This window comes from Rosa rugosa, chromosome 4, assembly GCF_958449725.1.
Source record: "Rosa rugosa chromosome 4, drRosRugo1.1, whole genome shotgun sequence".
NCBI classification, from domain to species: Eukaryota; Viridiplantae; Streptophyta; class Magnoliopsida; order Rosales; family Rosaceae; genus Rosa; species Rosa rugosa.
The window spans coordinates 39,213,421-39,236,049 of record NC_084823.1 but is presented as its reverse complement, the minus strand read 5'-3'; the positions used below and the strand labels follow the sequence as shown (position 1 = coordinate 39,236,049).

General features: G+C 37.6%; 3 protein-coding genes, 1 non-coding gene and 1 pseudogene across 4 annotated transcripts; 2 read left to right on the top strand and 3 right to left on the bottom strand.

Moving 5' to 3' along the window:
- The first annotated feature begins 335 nt into the window (after positions 1 to 335).
- Positions 336 to 6,211, top strand: LOC133743469 (GATA transcription factor 26). The gene is made up of 8 exons (XM_062171418.1): positions 336 to 873; positions 1,879 to 2,241; positions 3,023 to 3,452; positions 3,865 to 3,937; positions 4,308 to 4,408; positions 4,779 to 4,965; positions 5,047 to 5,158; positions 5,585 to 6,211. Exons 1-8 carry the CDS (start codon positions 834 to 836, stop codon positions 5,893 to 5,895), a joined length of 1,617 nt encoding a protein of 538 aa, XP_062027402.1. The 5' UTR covers positions 336 to 833; the 3' UTR covers positions 5,896 to 6,211.
- Positions 6,212 to 6,723: 512 nt separating this feature from the next.
- Positions 6,724 to 7,671, bottom strand: LOC133744799 (uncharacterized). Its single transcript, XM_062172840.1, has one exon. It carries the CDS (start codon positions 7,669 to 7,671, stop codon positions 6,724 to 6,726), a length of 948 nt encoding a protein of 315 aa, XP_062028824.1.
- A 264-nt stretch (positions 7,672 to 7,935) lies between these two features.
- TRNAK-CUU (transfer RNA lysine (anticodon CUU)) lies at positions 7,936 to 8,008 on the top strand. The gene has a single exon. It is a non-coding gene; the product is annotated as a tRNA-Lys (tRNA).
- A 5,152-nt stretch (positions 8,009 to 13,160) lies between these two features.
- Positions 13,161 to 15,064, bottom strand: LOC133744798 (UPF0481 protein At3g47200-like; annotated as a pseudogene).
- Positions 15,065 to 15,271: 207 nt separating this feature from the next.
- On the bottom strand, positions 15,272 to 22,399 carry LOC133745373 (T-complex protein 1 subunit alpha). Its single transcript, XM_062173434.1, has 16 exons — positions 22,132 to 22,399; positions 21,976 to 22,040; positions 21,556 to 21,645; positions 21,360 to 21,446; positions 21,195 to 21,254; positions 21,052 to 21,102; positions 20,515 to 20,610; positions 20,250 to 20,315; positions 19,906 to 20,123; positions 19,207 to 19,303; positions 17,996 to 18,082; positions 17,189 to 17,323; positions 16,926 to 17,030; positions 16,118 to 16,246; positions 15,825 to 16,025; positions 15,272 to 15,730 (listed from the first exon to the last, which is right to left on the bottom strand). The coding sequence occupies exons 1-16, from the start codon at positions 22,202 to 22,204 to the stop codon at positions 15,647 to 15,649; spliced, it is 1,644 nt and encodes a 547-aa protein (XP_062029418.1). The 5' UTR covers positions 22,205 to 22,399; the 3' UTR covers positions 15,272 to 15,646.
- Between the last annotated feature and the right edge of the window lie 230 nt (positions 22,400 to 22,629).

Below are 22,629 nucleotides of genomic sequence, written 5' to 3'. Positions count from 1 at the left end.
GAGGCTTATCTTTCTCCTTTAGCTCTCCCCCAAGTTTTAATTTCTAGTCAAAATCCTTCTCAAAATTTCAGTGCTTTGGAAAGAGAGGATTTTTATGGCTTCATTTGTGGGATTTGAAAATTGATATACAGAAAAGTCTGTAGTCAACACTCAACAGGATATATAGCAATAATATTCCTTTAACTTTACCCTCCCTCCTACTCACAATTTAGAGGTTAAAAAAAACAAAGAGGGTTTAATTTTTTGACATTAACATTAATATTAAAAAGGGGGATTGAGAAGAAATCTTTCAATGACATCAAAAATAAAGCAGAGGAGAAAGCTCAAACATTTACTTCATATACAATACAACAACACAGACACACAACAAAACCCCTCTCTCTCTCTCTCTCACATTTCACCTTCCCTTTTCACACAACCCCATTTATGAGATTCCTCCAATAATGGTCTTTTCTTCTCCATTGGATTGTACAAATACCCAGCTCAAAACCCATCTCAATCCCTCAAATTTCTTGTTGATGTTTGGCTGTTTTGTGTGATTTTTTTGGGACTGTAACACATAAAACTCTTCTGGGTCTTTTGGCTTTTGCTTTCTTCTGCAGACTCTCGCTCTTGGTTTGCAGCAGAAAAGCCTTGTATACTCATCAGTATATGTTTGCCATAAAAGAAAAGTTCTAAGAGAATAATCTTGTTTGGAGCATAAAAAAAAAATTTGTATTCCTTTTTCCACTTTTTGCAAAATACATCAGTCTCTTCTTTGTTCTTCTGCAAATTTTCGTTGAATTTTTTTTCTTTTCTTTTCTTTCACTTGAGGAAAAGAGATAGAGAGAGACATGGGCAAGCAAGGGCCCTGCTATCACTGTGGAGTTACAAGTGAGTTCTTGTTTCTCCATTTTTCTTTTTCTTTTTTTGACATATACAAGAATTGGGTTCTTGATTCCAGGACAAATAGATATTGCCCAGGAATGGATTTGAATCACAGTATAGAAGAGAATAACTGTGCAGAAGAGGAGTGACCAAAAAGTTAATAAATGAAAATTAGAAACATATGGGGATTTGCTCGATTCAATTTGCCTATGATTTGAGTGCTGCCAGCATCCTTGTATCATTGGATATCTGTAGTGGGTTGAGTTTGATTTTGTTTTGGTGAATTTTCTGGACCCTTTTAACTTGTGTTGATTGGTGTTGATCCCCTTTTGACTCTCAGTAGAAGTTGAACATGTGTCAACAATGCAACTTTGAGATTGATTTCTGTTGTGTTCTGGGCAAGTAAAGAGTAATGTTTGATCTGTATTACTTGCTCATTGCTCTTGTTTTTTAACTACAGCAACTCACTTCAGCTTGGGAAAATTTGATACTCACCCGGTTTGGTTCTGAAATACAATGATCATTGTTTTGTGACTGCAAATCATTCTTGAACTTTTTAAGCTCCCTTCTGTCAGCTTATTGAGGGAAACTTTGTGGGCTACTCATACATTGGTATTGGTGTTGAATAGAAATTCAAGGACAATGCCAACTCCTGGTATTGTTGATTGTGACTTAGTTGATGTGCCTTTGTTCTGGACTGCATCCTGTCTATCAGTGCCTTGGTTATTGTGTTGGATTGTTCCATTTTTAACTGTAACAGATACATGACTTTGTGGTGATTTGTTGATAACGGGTCTTCTTTCAGTTGCAGTAATCTTGACATAAGTTAAAATGACATGAGAATATTTCTGAGTATAGCTGATTGTTCTGTTCCGCTTATCTGCTTCTTCAAGTTGATGATTAGGAAGTTGTCGAGTATCTTCCATGTTCAATTGTGCTTATCTGCTTGCAGCATATTTCTTCTGGATTAAACTGTTCTTGGATTACACTGACAACCAAGCATTGTAACAGGCACCCCCCTTTGGCGCAATGGGCCACCTGAAAAGCCAGTACTTTGCAATGCATGTGGATCTCGATGGAGGACTAAGGGAACACTTGTAAATTATACCCCTCTACATGCTCGAGCAGAACCTGAGGATTATGAAGATCACAGAGTTTCCAGGATGAAGAGCATGTCTATAAATAAAAACAAAGAAGTGAAACTGGTTAAAAGAAAGCAGCATCCTGACAGTGTAGTGGTTGGTGCTGATTACTCCCATGGGTTTCGAAAGGTAGTTGATGAAGATACAAGTAATAGATCCAGTTCTGGGTCTGCTGTGTCTAACACTGAAAGCTGTGCACACTTTGGGAGTGCAGATGCAAGTGATTTGACAGGTCGGATACTCTGTGACGATTAATAATCAATTAGAGATACTTGAAATTTTCTATGCGTTTCCATTCATCAGAGAGTATACTTCATCATAGAAGTGATAGATGGATTGATAAGTTAGCTACACCAATAGCTGAAATTCCTGTTTATATGGCTTGTGTTTGTTCAAATTTGGAGATGCATTTGCTAGTCAGTCAGGAAATGGTCCATAGTTCCTATATATGTATATATATAACATATATATGCGGCTGTACCTCATGCACAGTTTTGTTTGCAGCACAATAAATATCTACAGATATCATGTTAGTAACATAAACGAATAAATATAGAAGGCACTTGGTCATGGGGGTTGATGAAACTCAGACACTGAGTGATATCCTTAGTTCCTCGAGTTTTTTAAAATCTCTTATTCAGGCAGTTGGCTGTCATACTGTCTATAAAAATCTGTTTCATTTCATATGATACAGGAATCAATAATTTATGACACTAGAGCAGTGAACTTTCAATTGATTTTCATGGACTTAAATGGATCATCAAGGCTTTACCTGTAACTTATTGCAAAAATAGCTGGTCAATTTACCGCTCTAGTATAATTGCAGTTGTTATCTTATGTGGCAGAACATTAGGGGAGTTAGATTTTAACTTTTGATATGCAGAATTTTAGTTCTTTGTCCATCGTTACTTGTATAAAGAATGCCTTGTTCATATGATCCAATAAAAATAGCGTCTGGAGGTCATACAGAAACCAAATAATTCTTACTTACTCTTTTGACTGCTTTTTTCCAGGTCCTGCTCAGTCAATGGTGTGGGACTCAACAGTACCTTCTAGGAAAAGGACCTGTGTCGGTCGTCCAAAGCAATCTCCTGTTGAAAAGCTCACAAAAGATCTATATACTATTTTACATGAACAACAGTCTTCTTACTTCTCTGGGTCTTCTGAAGAGGATCTACTTTTTGAGAGTGAAACACCTATGGTCTCTGTTGAGATAGGACATGGAAGTGTTCTCATAAGGCATCCCAGCTCAATAGCCCGAGAAGAGGAATCTGAAGCTAGCTCACTTTCAGTTGATAACAGGCAGTGCCATATAAATGAGGCTTATTCCCATTCTGCATCCCTTTTTGTACATAATAACAAGGGTGTAAATATGTCCAGCACTGTGATTGGAAAGATGAATAGCCCTGCAGGACAAGGGATGCAACAAGAGCCACTGAAAAGGTAAATATTCTCTAGATCCAGTAAAATAAAGTTTGATTTGCCCTCATCAGAGATTCAAAAAGACAAAGCCCGGTATTGAAGCTCAACTAATCTAGGCCTACATACCATCCAAAGCACAATAAGTTGTTTGTGTGGTTTTTATTCAAAATGATGGGGTTCCAAAGGGTTAGGAAGAAAATTAGGACCGTTATGGTATGTACCTATTGTAAACTACCAAATATCCAATGTTCATGTGAGCCCGAAATCATTTTAAATAGCTGGTAGCAGGATACAGCAGAACTTCTCTTTACTGTGATACTAAACTATATATCAAGTATGTCCTTGCAGGTAAACGTAACAGATAATATATGAGAAAGGAGAAGGAAAATATATTTCTGTCACCATAACTAATATTAAGTATTTCAAAATGCAGGGACAAGTCACAGCATGACAACTTCCAAATCTTGGGAAACCATAATTCACCACTTCGTCATATAGATTTGAATGTAAGTTGCAAAATCTATGTTATGACAAAATGCAGTTCCTTCAATTATGTCAAATCAGCCTTGTGACAAGATTCTCTATCTTTTACATATACCCAAAATCATGCATGGCAATCCAACAAGTTATAATGAAAGCTTAGCTAGTGTGTGAATTTTTCATGAATGTGGAAGTTGTCACTCCTATCCAACTCCTATTTTAGTGGACATTTTCATGGTGTGAGCTTTTTGATAGTTAATTTACAATTTTGTATTTCTTTTATTCTTATTGTTATCTTTAGGATTTTGTTTGTTCTACCCAACTTTTTGTTGCTCGAGTATTTTTTCATCCAAAATGCTGAGTGCTTAACATAGTTTGCAATCCTGTTTGGTGTAGGATATTGTAAATTATGAAGAGTTCATGAGGCAGTTGACAAATGAAGAGCAACAGCAATTACTGAAGCATCTATCTCCAGTGGATGTCAAGTTTCCTTATAGGTTAGAATCCTAGTGATTCTTTGTTAGCATATTTGGTTGACCACAGAATTTTCAAATGCCATGTGATATTTATATTGTGGCATGGAACCATACATCACCTCACGAGATGGTTTTTATTTCTAAATTTATGTATATATCAGTGGACCACTTGGAACATGTCACTGGTCTTTGCAATCTTGCTGCTACTGTAACTCCTGTTTTGCATGTCATACTTGAAATTGCTTGCACAAATACCTATCTTTCAGCATTGGGTCATCTTGTCACAAAGAACAATCACCTTATGTGATTAAGGAAATATAATAGAAACCATTTGGGATTTTAGACATGATATATATATAATTGATGATGGTTTGTTTTTTCTCATGTGCAGCCTCAGAAATATGTTTGATAGCCCTCAGTTCAGAGAGAACTTAACTTCCTTTCAGCAACTGCTTGCAGAAGGGGTCTTTGATATCTCCCTCCCAGGGGCAAAAACTGAAGACTGTAAGACTTTGAAAAGGCTTGCATTATCCAATTCTTCAAAATCTAAGTGGGTTGAACGCTATCATCTTATCAAGGTTTGAGCTACTCTAAAATATGTACCATTAAAAAATATTCAAAAGGAAACTACAATAGTTGACCTTTTTTTTTTGCCACAGAAGTGTAAAACTACCTCCGGAAAGTCTGTTGTCTCTGGATCTAACTTCACCACATCTAGTAATTTTCGACAAGTCAAGAGACTGCGGGATAGTGAGACTCGAAGCTTTCCAGGTTAGCAGAAAATTCTGTTTGCTTGTATGTTTGAATGATGGAGTTTATTCACTGTTTCCTTTTAAGACAGAAATCTACAGATGATCATACCATATTAAATTTCTGAGTCACAGCATCCTTTTGCTCTCAGCCCTTGTATGATGACAAATTAAGGGTATAAGTGGTCCATAATGTGCTCATGTATACAACACAGGCGCACGCGCACGTGTCTACATTAAGAGCTACAAATCTACTCAAACCTCTCACTCACGCAGTGGGATGCAGCATCTAAAATCTAACTTTCTTTTCTTCCTGAGTCCCACATCATGTGTTAAATTAACTGAGCAGCTTTAGCAATTGACGTTTACATGGACTTTATAATCATTTGGAAATAATCCTTCATATAATGCACATTCAAACTGTTCTTAACTGCTTTTCTTCTTTCAGATGTAAAGATTGTGATGAAGAGCCCCAAAAGGGTAATCATGAAGGGGGGCTATGAAAACAAGGATATCCTAGACTATGATGGTTCTTGCTTTAGTCCAAAAAGCCTCTTTGCTTTGCCTCCTGATGGTAGCTCTCTCATGCTGGATTCCATGAGTTTTGTCGAAGAAAATTCTGACCAGGTTCTTCTGCTGGATATTCCATCCAATGGATCCTACCCCCAAGCAGAGCTTCTTCACCCAGCCTTGAGTTTTGGTTCCCAACAAGCAAGCACTAGTAGTAGCTCAATATACCCACATCTACTCCATCCCTGACAAATTTCGAATGCTATGGTGGTCAATAGGATTATACAGCTCTATGCCTTCTACCAAAAGCCATGACAAGGGTTCATGTATTTTGCACGGTAAAACACGTATGTGAATGAGTGTTTGATGGTTGCAGTTTTTTTCCCTCTGGCTTTTTGAACCTGGAATTCCAAAGGGATGAATTTGAGGTGGGCTTTTTGTATAGGTTGACAACAGGTTGTAATATAAGCTATATATTTGCACAAACTGGTAAGTTCCATAGTTTTGTATGACTATGACTTCTAGTTTTTGTCTTTCATAATAAGTCAGATGCTCTTTTGGTGGATTCTTTGCTTCTTATTAGAGTTTTTTGACTGGGCAAAAAGGGTGGCTAGCTAAAAGAAAACAAATGACATTGGGATGCATGTGAAGGGAGACTTGATGCCTCTGGATAATGCTTCAATTGGTTGCTGCATCTTCACGATAAGATAAGATTTTTGTTCTTATTATAACCATCCACCAAAGTAATAGGGTTTGTGGGTTAACTATTTACTTTCAAAAGATTTAAATTTTTAAGCAACTGTTAGATTTCAAGGAGATGAGTGCAAGACGGTTCTAAAATAAAAAATAAAGCAAGATGTTCTACACAATATAATTGAAAAGTGAAAACCCCATCTACAAATTACAACTTCAAAAACCTGGGATTTTCAGTCGCTGCTGCTCTTCAAGACTGTCCTCAAAACCCAGCATTAGCAAACCAGCATTCCAACCCGAAATCCTTCCCTCATCTTCTTCGTTTCTTGTGAATACAGTTTCGTCCAATTCAGAAGAATCAAAACCCTTCTTCCGGCCGCCAATCTACAGCTGAGGGAAATTCATGCCGCGACGCTTAGCTATCTCCAAAAAGCTACATTTATCAACCTCATTTTTACAGTCTTGACGAGTTATTTCTCTCACACGTTTCAACATCTCCAACAGACTAGACCAGCTATGCCCCTCCTCGGCATGCCTCTCACTCGAGTCCGCTGGTGGGCAGAAGAAGGATAGAGGCAGCACTCGCAAATCTCCGGAATCAATTTCACCGCCTTCCTGATAGGAATACTCCACACCGGATGGGCTACCGCTTTCTTCAGTAACCTGTTGAGTCTCTTCAGTAGAATTCTCACTCTCGCTGTCTGAATACTCAGCATTCTTCTTTCCTGAGCTTTCCTCAACTGATTTGGCATCATCCCCTGCAATTTCGAGAGTTTGATCGGAATCAGAGCCGAGGTTGCTCAGACTGAGCCGCTCAGTCTCAAATTCCTCCTCTGATTTCCCCGATTCCTGCTCCGAAACCCTCAATTTCTTCGACGGCGGCGAAGACTCCTCCGAACTCCCTTCCATCGACAAATCCCTCTTTGAAACCCTAAATTCCACCGATTCCACCTCCGAAGTCACCAGATCAGCATCCCGCCCCAAATCCAAAGCGCCGTCACCTTCCTCACCGCAACCACCGACGGCCACGATGACGCCGCTCCCATCTCCTATATCTCCAACTCCCTCGAAATCACGATCATCGTCGTCGTTGTCATCGCCGATCTGATCAAGATCGAGCAAGGGAGTCTTCTCCTGGGAGGTTACGACGAGCGCGGACTCCGGCGGGGTCTCGAAAACGTCCTGGTCGGCGCTGCTCTTGTCCTCGGCTGCATCCTCATCGAAACTGTCCGGGAGAGAGAGCATGACGATTCCGGCGGAGGCTGCCGGAATAGTAGTACTGGAATCGGAAGACGAGTCGGTACTGGAGTAGTCGTCGTCGGCGTCGTCCATGAGGTCGGTGTTTAGGGAGTGAAAGGGGAAGCCAGACCGACCCTGCAGCTTATTTTTTGGTTTTATAGTGTTTAGGAATTTTTGATTTTTTGATTTTGTTGAATGGTTTTGAGTTTTGACTTTGGGAGGTTCCCGCCCATTTGGTAATCAACGGTGGATGATAACTTATAAATTTGGACTGGGCGGGCTTTTGCTCTTTTTGATATTCCCGCTCATTTTAAATTTTGGAGACTTCTAGCATACAAGTGGCATCTTTAACAAGTAGCCCGTCTAGCTCAGTTGGTAGAGCGCAAGGCTCTTAACCTTGTGGTCGTGGGTTCGAGCCCCACGGTGGGCGTTGAATTCTTTTTTTATATTTTTATCTTTTTATATATCGAACCGAACTTTGGAGTGAAGAAGCATCTAGCATATGTCTATTTACAGTATGCTTGAAGAGTTAACCTTTTTTTTTTTATGATGCCGACAAATTTTTCATTGACAAAATAGTGAAATACTCCCATGGAAAACAAAATAAAGACATCTATGTTGTAAATATCATTATGGACTAATTTCAGTTTATCCCCCCCCCTGAGGTTTGGGGTCGTCATCATGTTAGTCCTTCTAGTTTCAATTTAATCAGTAATTCATCAGCCGTGTCCAATTTTTGGACCTCCGTCCAAATTGGACATTTAATCCGTTATGTGGGCTCCCTTTAGGGGGGCAAAATGGTAATTTTTGCACATTCTAGCTCCAAAATTTTAAAAAATCTTTTTTTTTTTTTTTTTAATTATGTCTTCAATCTACACACCACAAGTTATAATAGGTTTATAAAAACAACAATTAATTTGGAGCATATATTAGGGTTTATCTCACATATCTATCGGAATTTTGAAAAAATTAGATATCGGAAATATAGGAGAAAATATATCGTTTTTGAAATAGTCAATTTATTGGAATTATATATGAATGTCAATGTTTTCTATTTTTTAGTTTTTTTAATCAGATTTTACAGATATTTCTTCACTTTATTGGAGATATATCTCAAAATTCAGATTTGCCTTGAGGGTATTTCTCCTCACATGGATTCACCTTGAGGGAATTTCTCCTCACCCAGATTTCCCTTGAGGAGATCTCTCTTCACATAGATTTACATTTAGAGAATTACTGAGTCTTTTCTAATTTTTTATTTTTTTAATCATATTTTACACAGGCACAAAGCCCGACTAGCCCTACACAGCAAACGTAGGGACTTATTACTCGCAAAATGCGCAACCAACCTAAACAACAAAAATAAATAACAACTAGAAATAAAAAATCAACTAGGGCAGGACCCAAGAGATGAGCCCATACCCAGCCTCCAGCCCAGATCAGGGCCACAGGCTGTATCCAGGCCCAAAAGGCCAAGGCAGCAAGGACACCATGTACATCCCTCAAAGCCCAAGGAAGAAACTTGACCAACCTGACCACCCCGCCTCCAAAACCACCGCCCCACCACCGGCTTCGGGCCAACACCTCCATCAAGTCTCTGTCACCATCAGAGACGACCTCAACCGTCATGGGTCCCACCCCAAGCCAGCCCCAAGATCGTAGCACTGCATCCTGATCCGAATTGGACCTCCGAGCGCCGCTGTCACCCAAACCACCGATCCAACGCCCATCGCCACAACTCAGCCCCAATGCCGATCCGACTCCGATCCCAACCCAATTCGACTCCGCTCCCCTTACACAACCATATGATTTCCTTTTTAAAATCACGAGGATGAGTACATACATATTGGGTGATGCAATTTTAAAAATCACCGAGAACTCTATGTCGTTTAATATCTATTTTTAGATTATGTTTTGTTATACGGGCATCTTGTTTCACAAACGTATTGATCCCAGATCATCTTTCCATGATATCCATTCATTTTTGTAAACAAGTAAATTGCGTGTTCTAATAGGTATGGTATTGATCATATTAAGAGGTATTTTTTATTTTCCCATATACAGATGCGAATATCTAGCATGCTTTACTAGCATGATAGACTGATAGTTTTTATGTTTTACTAGAACTCAATAACATATCAATCCCGTTTGGATTGTCATGATTTGTTTTTATCTCCTATACATCTAAAATCGGCATGTGACCGTAAATTGCAGTCTACATTTATTGATTAATTTTGTTTCCTGCAAAGAAGGTTTAGCATGTGTTGGTTCAGGCAAGGATGGTAAGTTACTTTAATGCCTGGTAAATTTTGATTAGTTATAATTGTACCGCTGAAGATATACATCCCTGATTTATGCTTCACAAATGTTATCCCATGGTCGGAGCATACATTTTTATGTTCGAAGAAGAAAGAGGGAGTACTTTTCTGGTATTTTGGATATATATAGTGGGTATATATACGGATGTATCTCCATGTATTGGCAAGCATATATCTGTTAATGCTCAAAGTCTGGCGGTAGACGAACCTTCGTTTAACGCGGGTCCGGTGGGCGGACCGCTACTCTGAGGACTTGGTGATCTTCGCTAGCTATCAAATGAAAGACAGGGCGTCAGAGGGAGACCGCGTTGGGCGGTCTTCACTTCTCCGATGTCTAAGTCAGTCGATGCATATAGACAGCATAACAATAAATGAGTAGTAAATGCGTAATTAATGAGGAGAGAGGAGAGAACCTTTTATAGATGAGGAGAATGCTGATCTTCTCCTTGTTTTCGATGTGGGATTGATGTGCTTCAATTCCCAGCGTCAGGAGCTTCTGATGTTATCTTGGCACGACTTGTGGCGGCGCGTCGGCGGTGATCTGGGGGCAATCCGAGGCTCAGGCGGTAGCTCGCCTGGCTGTATATCCGTAGGCCACTCCTTTGGTGGGAGTCAGTACCTCTGGCAGTACCATGAGCGTAGCTCATTGTAGCTAATTATGCTTGCAAATGCACATGTAGGTACAATATCAATGATAATTATTGAACTCCAGATCAAGACCTGAAGTTCTTTGGATCTGATTACATGAAGACCTAAAGTTATTCGGAATAGTATATAATAAAAACTAGATATGAAGTTTCTCAGAGTCTATACAATTAAAGAGGGCCAGAAGTTCCTCAGAGTTGTACAATGATCGAAACCACATGTTGTGATCCCTGGTCATATGGGGACCTGATCGAAGTTCCTCAAGGGTCATGATATCTAAATTGGAAAATTGTGATATGAAGCTCTTTAGAACTTATGAAATTACGAGGGCCAGAAGATCTTCAGAGCTAAATAATCAAGTATATGAACTCAAATGTTTCTTAATCCCCAATTATAAGAAGGCCTGAAGTTCCTCTAATTATTTTTTGATGCTAGGGTTCCTTCCTCCTTATGACTATTTATGAATTTGGAGTTTCAAACTACCTCTAGAAGATGTAGTTTGAGGTTGCACACTTGGTCAATGCCAGAAGCCACTTGGCTTTACATTTTTTTTTTAATATAAACAGAATCTGTCTAGAAGACAATATTATGTTCTTGTGCAATTAGAAGAGAAATAAAAGATTATCTTGAACCTCGAATTATCGAGTATGTCATTTTGGCCAGAAGTTCAAAATGCATTTGATGTTATTGATTTAATCAAACAACAATATAGTAATTGAACGTCAAATTTTACATATATAACACGGACCAGAAGCTTCATGTGTATCATATGAGATCCACTATTCAATTCTTACAAATTTGATTTGTGTCATCTTCAAACTTATGTTTTGAGTGACTTTCAGGCAATGCAATTTTACTCATGGTCTCTATACATCCATAAAACATTATTAAGCTTTATGCTTATGAGGCTAATATAACAATCATCTCAGATCTTGCATATTTGATTGATGGCTCCAGAAGAGCACATATTATTGTCTCTTTGAATTTTGTGCCTCCAATATTACTAGAGATTCTTATCAGGAGGAGCATCCAGAAGTATGCTACCTAGGACATATGGGCGTTGTACTCTTTTTCTCCTTCGACCAGGGTTATTTTTGTCCCACTGAGTTTTTGTTACCTAGCAAAGTTTTTGACGAGGCAACAACAAGCGCGTCCAATACCATCATTCATTAGTGGACATCCACTTATCCAAGGGGGAGTGTTGTAAATATTATTACCTATGTGGTTGTCCACGTAAATACTCATTAGTTATGTACTTTGATGTAAACTCTATCTCTATATAAAGGAGGCTAATGAGACTGAATGAGAACACTTCTACTTTCTGCCAACTATTCTTTCTTTATTTTTTCTCTACTCTATAACAATCTATGCATATGTTGACAATGAGGCTGCAATAAAAATCATTCATAGAAGAATGAAAAAATACACAAGCCGACATATTCGTCTTCGGCAAAGCCCTCCCATAAAAAACTAAGGAAAACATCACCAATGGTCACTGAGTTATGACTTATTCGACACTTAACTCACTGTATTTTCAACAATATCACTTAACTCACTCAGTTTTACATCCGTCTTTCACTTAACTCACTGTCGTTAATTTTGCCGTTAAAAGCTATTAAAATTGAGGGTATATTTGTCTAAACACTAAAAAAATGCATTTCTAATTTATTTTTTTTTTTAAAAAGACAATTTTTTTTTCAAATTATATTTAAGTTAAAAAAATCATTTTTTATTAGAAATCTCATATATTTAAAAAATTGAAAAAAGTCTAATAAATGTAAATTGAGGGTATATTTATCTAAACACTAAAAAAATGAATTTCTAACTTTTTTTTTTTTAAAAAAGACAATTATTTTCAAATTATATTTAAGTTAAAAAAAATCATTTTTTATTAGAAATTTCAGAAATTTAAAAAAATTGAAAAAAAGTCTAATAAATGTAGTTTTTTTAAGTTAAAAATGATTTTTAAGTGTTTTGACAAATATACCCTCAATTTTAACGGCTTCTAACGGTAGAATTAACGGCAGTGAGTTAAGTGAAAGACGGATGTAAAACTGAGTGAGTTAAGTGATATTGTTGAAAATACAGTGAGTTAAGTGTCGAATAAGTCATAACTCAGTGACCATTGATGATATTTCCCCAATAATAAAGGGGACAAACATACACAATTAGGCTTCAGTAAAAGCCAACTATCAAAAATAAATAAATAAATAAATAAATAATAAAACCCTTACAGTCGACTTGAGCCCCTGAATTTTCAAGTTCAGTCACTGTTGAAACTTGGGAGTACGGACAAAAATAAAGAATAAAAACAAATAGATACGGTGGAGTAATTATCTATACTAACGCTCTAGCCTCTATAAATAGTAACCTGTAATATTGATTTACCATTTTGCTCATCTCTCCCAATTAAATTACCCACAGACTCCAAACATATATTTTAGACCTTGATTAAATTAAAATTGAGAGTGAGACGAGGAAAAATTTTGATCCCATAACTCACACACCATATGAATGGTGTGTTGGCAGTTTCTAGTAATCTACTACCACTTGTAAACTTACATTTGTTTAAGGACAACTAAAATGAACTATGGACCCCATATATAGTTTGAGAACAACAAGAGGGAGCATTTGTCAAACCAATGAAAGAGCTAGTTGCGTATGATTAGTTCTTGGTATCTTACATATATATGCAACTCTTTTGCCTACCACGCAACTACCTCTTTATAAGAACAACGTTTTAAAACTTCAACGACACAAACAAGCACTAGTTCTACTTCAATCTAATGATTTGCACTACCTAATCGTCTTCTTATAGCGTCGGGATGATTTACAGTACTCGTTCAAGTCTTCGCAGAGTTTACCAAAATATAAATTATTGGAATCCACAATAACTCCTTCAACAAGCTTCTTAACAAGAGTGGAACCCTCGTTGTTCGCAAAAGTGGCGTCCACAATAACTCCATCAGTAGCAAGCTTGTTAATTACCACATTTTCGACAATTCCTTTCTTAACAAGAAACTCCACATCTTGAGCAGTGTTCACCAAACGATCCATGAACCAACATAATTACTCGTGTAATTTTCTGTTAAATCGCAATGACATTGTTCATAAGCAATGAGGTTTCTGATTATATATTCTGTTTCAGAACCTATTATTATCTTTGGAATTTCGAGAACACCATTAAGGAATCGTATGTCGAATAAGGTTTTGCTCGATCCCACATTAAACTTGACTCCATCCTCTTGCAGTTCTGTCATGCTGGGTAGAGCTTTGATCTTCCCTCCGCTTTGCAATTCGAGTAGTAGATATAAATTTCTTAAAAGATCAACAAAATGTTCTATGGATCCAGAAAAATACACTCTCTCCAAATTTCTTTGACATGTTCCTTCTCTATGCAATAGAATTTTGAAGAAATTGTAAGTGAGACTTATTATTGAAGGCCTCTCAGTCCCAACACAATTGATTATGTTTGGGTCAAAAGATCCTCAAGAATGAAGAACGGCAATTGATTTTCGAGCAACCCCAAGTCACAAGAAACACCTTGTAACCAATGGGGATCGATCTGTCAATATGTAGTCATTCTCATCCTGCAATTCGGGGAAATAATACCTCAAAAAGATCTCAATGATGAACGCATGCAGCATCCACTAGAATGATACTCACAAGTTCATCGCTGCTAAACTCAATAGCCTCCGAGTAACAGCTGCGCAGTCTTGCTTCTTGATCTTTTATTTTACTTGTATAGTAATCCTCTGATGCTCTTTCTGTCCCACAGAGATAATGTTGAAGATACCTATTTTTTTCCTCTTCCATGGCTCTCAAGCCTGCCTTGGCATGATGGAGTAGACCTATGGAGACTATCTTAGGTGTGTAGGCTTGTTCATTTACACGCCGAAGTCGCTCGGGAACTTTGTAGATACAATGTTCATAGTAATGGTACGTGAGACAACCTATCGGACTCTGGGGATGTTTCGCATGAATGGAATATGTTTTCTATATCGTTTTGAGCTTGCATATTGTTGCTTCCGGCTTCCGGCTTCCATCTTCATCTTGAAGCTTGTTCTGATCAATTAACTGTATTTGTAACAAAATAGTAATGAAGAAGATGAAATAGATAAGAGAGATGAAAGAAAATGTATCTGCACTTATTAGGTATAGTAAAGACGCCAACTCTTTCGGTGCCCTCTGGTAGAAGACTAGGAAAGAAGTAGAACTGGATGCAGATTGCTGTCTCCTCTGCTATCCATTGTATAACAAAATGAGGAGAGAAGTCTAAACGCTTACTCTTTCAGATATGGAAAAGCAACGTTTCTTTCGGCAGTTGGAAATCGGTTAGTATTATAGAGGGACCATCTTAATCTACCCTATTTCTTTGGTTAGCGAAATTTCTGGGAAAAGAAACAAGGTGTTTCTTAATGGTCCAAGGATTGCAATGATTTGGTTAACAAATAGTATAGAGAGACAAATCTGGCCAATCGGTATAGAATATATTCTAACAGTATAGTCTGAACCTGGACCATGACTCCACGAAGCAACCTCGATTGAGACAGTGATGAGATGACAGAACAGAATATAATAGCATGTGGTTGAATCTTATCGGATCAGCTTGACAATTTTGCCACTAATATCGAGTTCTTGATGACATTTCCCATCAAGATATTATACCAATGGAACAAAGACCGTCGACCGAAAGAATTTAAAATATCAAAAGAAAAGTGAAGAGCAGATGAACTTGACCACATAGCTTTCGCTACAAACAAGGTTTCATATTATGTTCCCAAAACAGCCATTACAAGTACAGAACTATATTGTAGAAAGTAACTACATCTAGTCAATCATACCAAAATTATCCGGCTTCATTGTTAAGAGGGAAACCACCACCGGTTAATAAGCTCCTTTTTCGACACATCCAACACCACTACCATCAATTGGAAAACAAAATTACTGAAAATAAGAGTTTAGTTCCAATTCCTAAAGAAAACAACATGAACTCCTCTTCAATGCAGAGATCGAATAGGAAACTATGATAAAGTTCACTCCTCTCTGGCAAAGATTCACTTCACAACCCCTCTACGTCGAAGTCAATCGATAAGAAGCACATCTTACTCCTCACCCTGACTTTCATCTTTGACTAGCCTGATCATGTCATCAATTCGGAGAATCGTGATGGCCGCTTCAGTTGCAAACTGTCAAAACAAAAAATTTGGTTTAATAAACACTTTAAAAATATATAAGACTTCCTAAACGTTACTGAATATGAACTTTTTGTATGATATTTACCTGAATCATCTTTATTTTGCTCATTGCAGGCTCAATGACTCCAGCCTCTAAGTTATTAACTACTACTCCTTTTACAAGATCCAAACCCCAGTTGCAATGCGACTGCTGCCTCCTGTCACCCGGAGCTTGTGCCTTGTGGTGGTAGGACCTCATCTTTGCAACCAAGTCTGTAGAGTCCTTGGCAGCATTGACAGCTAGCACCTACAACAGAACCAATCCAGAATATCTCATTATGAACAGAGGACAAGATCAGAAAATGTGAGAAATGCAATAAAAACCAAGAAATTAAAAACCTTTGGTATGATTGTCAAAGATTCAGCAAACTCTGCAATTGCCAACTGTTCACGAGATCCTAGTGTTATAGCAAAGCACTCCAAATACTCACACAAGGCAGTCTCAACTGCACCTCCACCAGGTACCACCTGTACAGCCAATAACAATAAACAAATTTTGAACCAAAACAAACAAAAACTGAAGAAAAACATTCCCATATTTTCACTAATTTTAGATAACTCAACATTCACGTATATGAGCCAAACTCATGCAGACAGAAACAAAGAAAGTTTCATTTCACACTCCCAGCAACTTATGTTAATAGCAAAGTGTGGCGAATAAAATGTATATGGTTTTGGAACCTTATCTCTATCTAATGCAACAACAAGAATAACTATGTGTTTGTGCAAAGCAAAGCTCAAGTATCAGGGAGGACGGGGAAGCATCTACCTTCTGGTTACTGATAAATAGTAAGGAATTGCCCGAATTTTTAAGCAAAACAACAAAAACCCAAGCTTAACTATGTTTCACAAAATCTCATGCAATTATAGCTGTGGACAGCTTATCACAGAACTGACCAAAACTACAAAAAGGAGGAAGGAAAAGCTTCCACCTTCTAGTTGCTGATAAAAAAAATTAAGGATATTTTTGAGCAAAATTACACCAAATCTCAAACCACAAGTATAGTATAAAAAATATTAAAAAAATTAACAAAGAACCCAATGAATTATCACCACATGAACCAACAAAACAATGCACTACAGTGCAGACAAGGTTTCAAGCCATTTTAGAAAGTGAAGAAGGCAATCAGGAAGCGCCAAAGTTTACCGTGTTCGATTCTAGAGTCCTCTTGACAATAGATAGAGCATCATGAAGAGCTCTCTCCATCTCGTCAAGCATGTAGTCATTTGCACCTCTAAGGATCAAGGAGACCTGAGTAATATATTAAGAAATATCAGACCATATCATCAGGGTTATGGGTTTATGAGGTTATAGTATAACACCATACAGACATAACATTATAGAAGGAATTTAATCAATTAGACAAATTCAAGAAGGTAAACTGTATAAATTTAACTAAAATCACTCACCGCACTATTAGTTTTGGTCCCTTTTATCAAAATAACATCATCATCAGAAACGCGCTCCTCTACAACTTCATCGGCAGATCCAAGAAGTGAAGAATCAAATGTTTCCTCTCCTTCCATATCAGCGAAAGTTGATACCTGCAGATCCAACAAACAGAATTCATAATCAATATAACAGGTCATACCAGTTATGCTGTTTATTACTGAAAACCATATGGCAATCAAAAGATGGACCAAAAAAGACACAGAATATGTAATTTAAAAAAGAATTATGGAAAGTCAACAGAAGAAAGCTAACATCATGAACCACCATCATTCTGGCAAAGTAAAATCGAATCATTTTTTAAACTGTTGGGCCAAATGCAAACTAAATTGTCCCTGTGGTACATCAAGTGGCAAATCCACTCACTTACTAGAGCTGAGTCCCCAATCAAGATTCAAGCCTTGGTGGTGACCGTTAATTCATGTAGCGAACAAAATCCCAATACAAGGGACCGTTGGATATTGATTTTTAGAGAAAACATAGAAGAGAAGAAACAAGATGACAGTGAAACGAGAGATGATAGAGGTGAGGGAGAGAGGAGAAATAATATAGAAGTGAGGAAGGAATCTGTCTAATAGAGTAGTGTTTGCAATTGAGTCTACAAGCTAATCATCACCACATGAATCATCCGAGAAACTGAAAGAACTTCCATCAGCCCAACATACAGATAATATTGCTAGACAATTTCCTTTGAAAATAAGCTATGGCTGAACTACACAATAACTCCAAAAATAAATCAAATAAGCCAGACTACATGATGAAGTTACCATTGTTGCACCCGTAGCCTTGGCAACATGGCGCATATCTTCTTTCTGAACACGTCTTACAGCGATAGCCCCTGCCTCCACAAAATACTGAAACAACAAGCAAGAATACAAAACTTAAGTAATGAAAAGTGAATTTAATAGTGAACTGACTACAAATTCATATTAACAGATTTTTGCAAGTCCCAGATCTCTGTAATAATAGTAACCCACACCATCAATATAAAAGGGAAATGTCTTCTACATCTTGATGGTTTATATCCAAAAATAACCAAAGTTTAAAAAAAATACAAAGATTGAGAGAGGGAGAGGGAGAGGGAGAGAGGGAAGGGGAGGAGGGGGAGGAGAGGGGGGGGGGGGGGGGGGGGGAATTAAACAACTGTTGCATTTCCAAACATGTTTCAGGACTGCCAACTTCTGCAAATTGTTGTTAAACTACAGAAAACCTAATTCGAAGTGTCTTAAAAAGGTGTCAAAGTGGATAATACAAGTAGCATTCCCAAGAAGATATACACATTTTGCAATCAGAAAAGACAAATAAAAAATCAGGAAAATATAACCAGAAGTCTTCAACCATGCATATTTTCTGCGTGCTCAAAACAGGTATGGCGAGACTAACAGAATCATACATATGCACAGGCAGGAGATTTGTTTAGCACCTTTTTCTTATATGATGCACCAACATGCACATCATAAAAGTATATATAAATAAAATAAAATAAAAAGGCAAAATTATATCTGTATTCTGAATTCCTGCTATGTCTGGAAACAGTAATCTGACATTCATTGCACCACTAGCCCCATCCTCTAAAGCCCAAGGGAAGATAAGTTCTTATTTCATACAGGTATCTAAATCTGGGTAATGTATGTATGTCAAATACAGCATGCAACAAACTCAAAAATACACAGAAGTCAGGTTTCACATGTTTATGCCTCCGACACAAAGACAATCACTGAAATTAAACTAATCTAGCCAAGAACCTGTAGCATCACATAAGGAAGAACTAGACCAAAATAGAAAGTGACCCACACATCGCCAAAAGGCTTAAACAGGTAGAGCAGCAGAGATACCACCTTAAATAAGAATATATATCTTTAAAAAATAAAAATAAAAATATTTAAAAACTAAGAACTTTATAATAGTCTGGTACTGCAATTTGAGTATCAGCCATGACTAGGCAATATCAGTAGGAGAATCTACAAAAGAATCTTGCCTTGAGTGCCATATCATCAATCCCTTTTGTAGTCAGAATAACATTTGCTCCAGCTTTAAGAAGTTTCTCTATACGTTCTTTCGTCATATCCGCTTCTCTGCACAAACATACACCATCAGCACATTAGCAAACTTACATGCACGCATTATCTGATCATCAATACATTGGATATCTGTTACAACCATAAGCAGCGACCAGTAACAGTAACCTCCTTACAAAACCTATCTATTTAAGGTTATTACGTTATTTGAGAACATTTTTAAGTGCATCACTGATGTATGACCATATCAATTTCACTGACTAAAGTACAGTTGAAAAAAGTCTTCTAGCTGTATGGAGAAGGGACATATCACATCAGCATCGCCTATTTTATATCACACTATGCTAACCCGTGTTCATACACTACATAATTCACCGTAAAAACTTATATTATAGATATGTCAAATTTAATGCATCCGGCAAAATCCGCATACAATCCTATGGCAACAGCAAGTTTGAAAAAAACAAATAATAACATAAAAAATTGAGATTCATCATCTAATCACCTTTGGCGGATTTTTTCAAGCTCCCTAGGAAAACTTATATTATAGATATGTCAAATTTAATGCATCCGGCAAAATCCGCATACAATCCTATGGCAACAGCAAGTTTGAAAAAACAAATAATAACATTAAAAATTGAGATTCATCATCTAATCACCTTTGGCGGATTTTTTCAAGCTCCCTAGGGTCGCTAACTAAAACTTGGACACCCATTTGCATTTTTGTCTTCTGAAGATTCAAGTCAAGGCAAGCAATCCTTGCAGGGGAGACTTTAAGTGGCATTCCTTGTGCAGCACGGCCTGTATTTAGTGCATATCCATTCAAGAGATAACTTTCTCTTGCACTTTTTCCATGAGCTTTCAAAATATTAATCCCCTGAAAATGAAAAGAGCAACTAAGACATCGTGCTAAACAATAACAAAAAAAAATTCAAACGAAGATATGCGCACATGACATAACCTTCTTGAAAAACATGAGAAGACATAACTACAAAGTACCAACCTTGATTGGGTACTTGATGTCCCCCCGAGCATTGGTCATCTTTACAGCTTGTACAGCATCTACAACCTAGAATCAAATGGTATACAAATAAAGAAGTTAAGGGTCTCTGCTTCAGTAGCCTAAATATGAGTCGACAAGACTACAAGTTTTATTGGAGTGCATGCCAATGAGAAATAAATGTTTGATTCACATAACATCTCATCACTATAATTCACATAACATCTCATCACTATAACAATAAGCTATTTATCCAATATAGGCATACCAAATTTGCAAAGAAATCACTGTCACCAGATATCAACTTCGAGGACATGCTTGTTTTTGCACAATTTACTAGGCAATCTTTTCCGAGCTTTTCAACCTGAGAAATCATAACAAAATATTAATCAAACTGGACCATTTTGCATTTAAACAAATTAACTGTTCAAAAATGTCAAAGCAGGAGGCATGGACATTTATCAACTATGACCTATAAGTTTCAGGGTAATAGCTGATTGACTATCCAAATTAACACTTGTCGACCATTTACCACAGTTGGAAACCTTTACAAGATTGGATAGAGTACGAGAAGCACAAAATTATACTATTGTCATTGTAAATGGAAATAATGAGTCTTTGGACAGCAAGTCTTTTGGGAATAATAAACCTATCATACTAAGGTTGACGTTTTGCACAATAATCCAAGACTACATTCCCATGTATTCTTTACCACACAAAAGCCATTCGTCCTCAGATATATTATCAAAGGAACCCTTTACTTTTCAACAAACTTTTAAAGAAGCACCCACTAAAGGAACCTTACCTTCACGGCTAACTTTTCCTCAACATATTTGCATGCTTCCCTCATAGCAAGCTGTACGCAATAAGACACATGTGAAACATATTGAAATCTCAGATGCAGTTGTCGGCAAATATTAGAACACAAACAATCAAGAAAATGCTTACCCTGTAACCACTGATAATGGATGTTGGGTGAATTTTGTGCTTCACTAGATCATTTGCTCGCTGCAAATTAAAGTCAAACCAAAAATTAAACAAGTACCCATCTTTTAGGCAATAGCTTCTAAAAAAACCAACACTGGATGAGAAGAAATCCCAGATTATCATTACCTTTAACAACTCTGCAGCAAGAATGACAACTGATGTCGTCCCATCTCCAACTTCTTTGTCTTGAAGCTCAGCCAGATCCACAAGTACCTGTACAGCTTAAGATAAGCTAAATGACTTATATGCTTATAACAAACATTTGGTGTAAACGCACTCATAGTAGCATATTATAGCAAGAAATAAGCAAACTTGTACCCACCTTGGCAGCAGGATGCTCCACTTCTAGCATCTTGAGTATGGTAGCTCCATCATTTGTAATAGTCACGTCACCAATATCATCGACAAGCATCTGATACAATCAATCAAAATACAAAATGGTGAATCAGTCGAAACCCTTGCACAAACAAATACTACTAATCTAAGAGGCTGGATTCCGCCCCCAATTACTCAAAACCCCAACTCCACTATCGCAATCGGAGATCAAGCATTCCAAAAGTGAAATACACCATACACCACTAGTCCAAAGTTGAAACAAAAAGTCCCCATACTCAAAACCATACAAGGAGTAATGAAGAACAACAAATCGAGCAGTAGTAGCAGTTCAACTTAAACCTAATGCACCCATTGCATCTCTCACACACTGATTCATACAACTATATATATAGAAAGAAGTTAATACCTTGTCGAGACCAACAGGGCCAAGTGAAGATTTGACGACATTGGCAATAGCTTGACAGGCCACCACTGCGTTCACCGAAACGAAGACACTGACAAATTAGCATTTCCGCACAAGACCGAAATTGAAACCCTAGAGAGAGAGAGAGAGAGAGAGTACCATTTTGAGTGCGAACGTCCTGACCGTACTGACGGTCGCCCATGATATCGGGCGTCTGGCCGGAAACAGCCATTAGTGGTGGGTAATATTAGAGAGACTGGGGTGAGAGAGAGAGAGAGAGAGAGAAGAACCCTAGATAAAACCCTAGATCGGTGAGGTCCGAGTAGGAAGAGAAGGCTTCAGTCTTGATTGTTTAGACTACAAAAAGTTGCAAACACTTCACTGCCCTTTGCTTCCGCAGCTTTTATATATGGCAAGGGTTTCCAGATAAAACGACGTCGGTTGCATTCTTTGGTATAAGACGGCAAATGAAGCCATTTTACCCGATGGCCCGCTTTCACTGCTAACCCGATATGAAAGCTTTTTAAAACGCAGCTAGGGTTCAAAAAATCGTTTACCTACTTTGGGGATAAATTGTTGTTATTTTCACCCCAAAAAAATTTGAATTCTTGTTATTTTCCGCTACAACAGCTGAAATAATAGTGTCTAGATACTTGT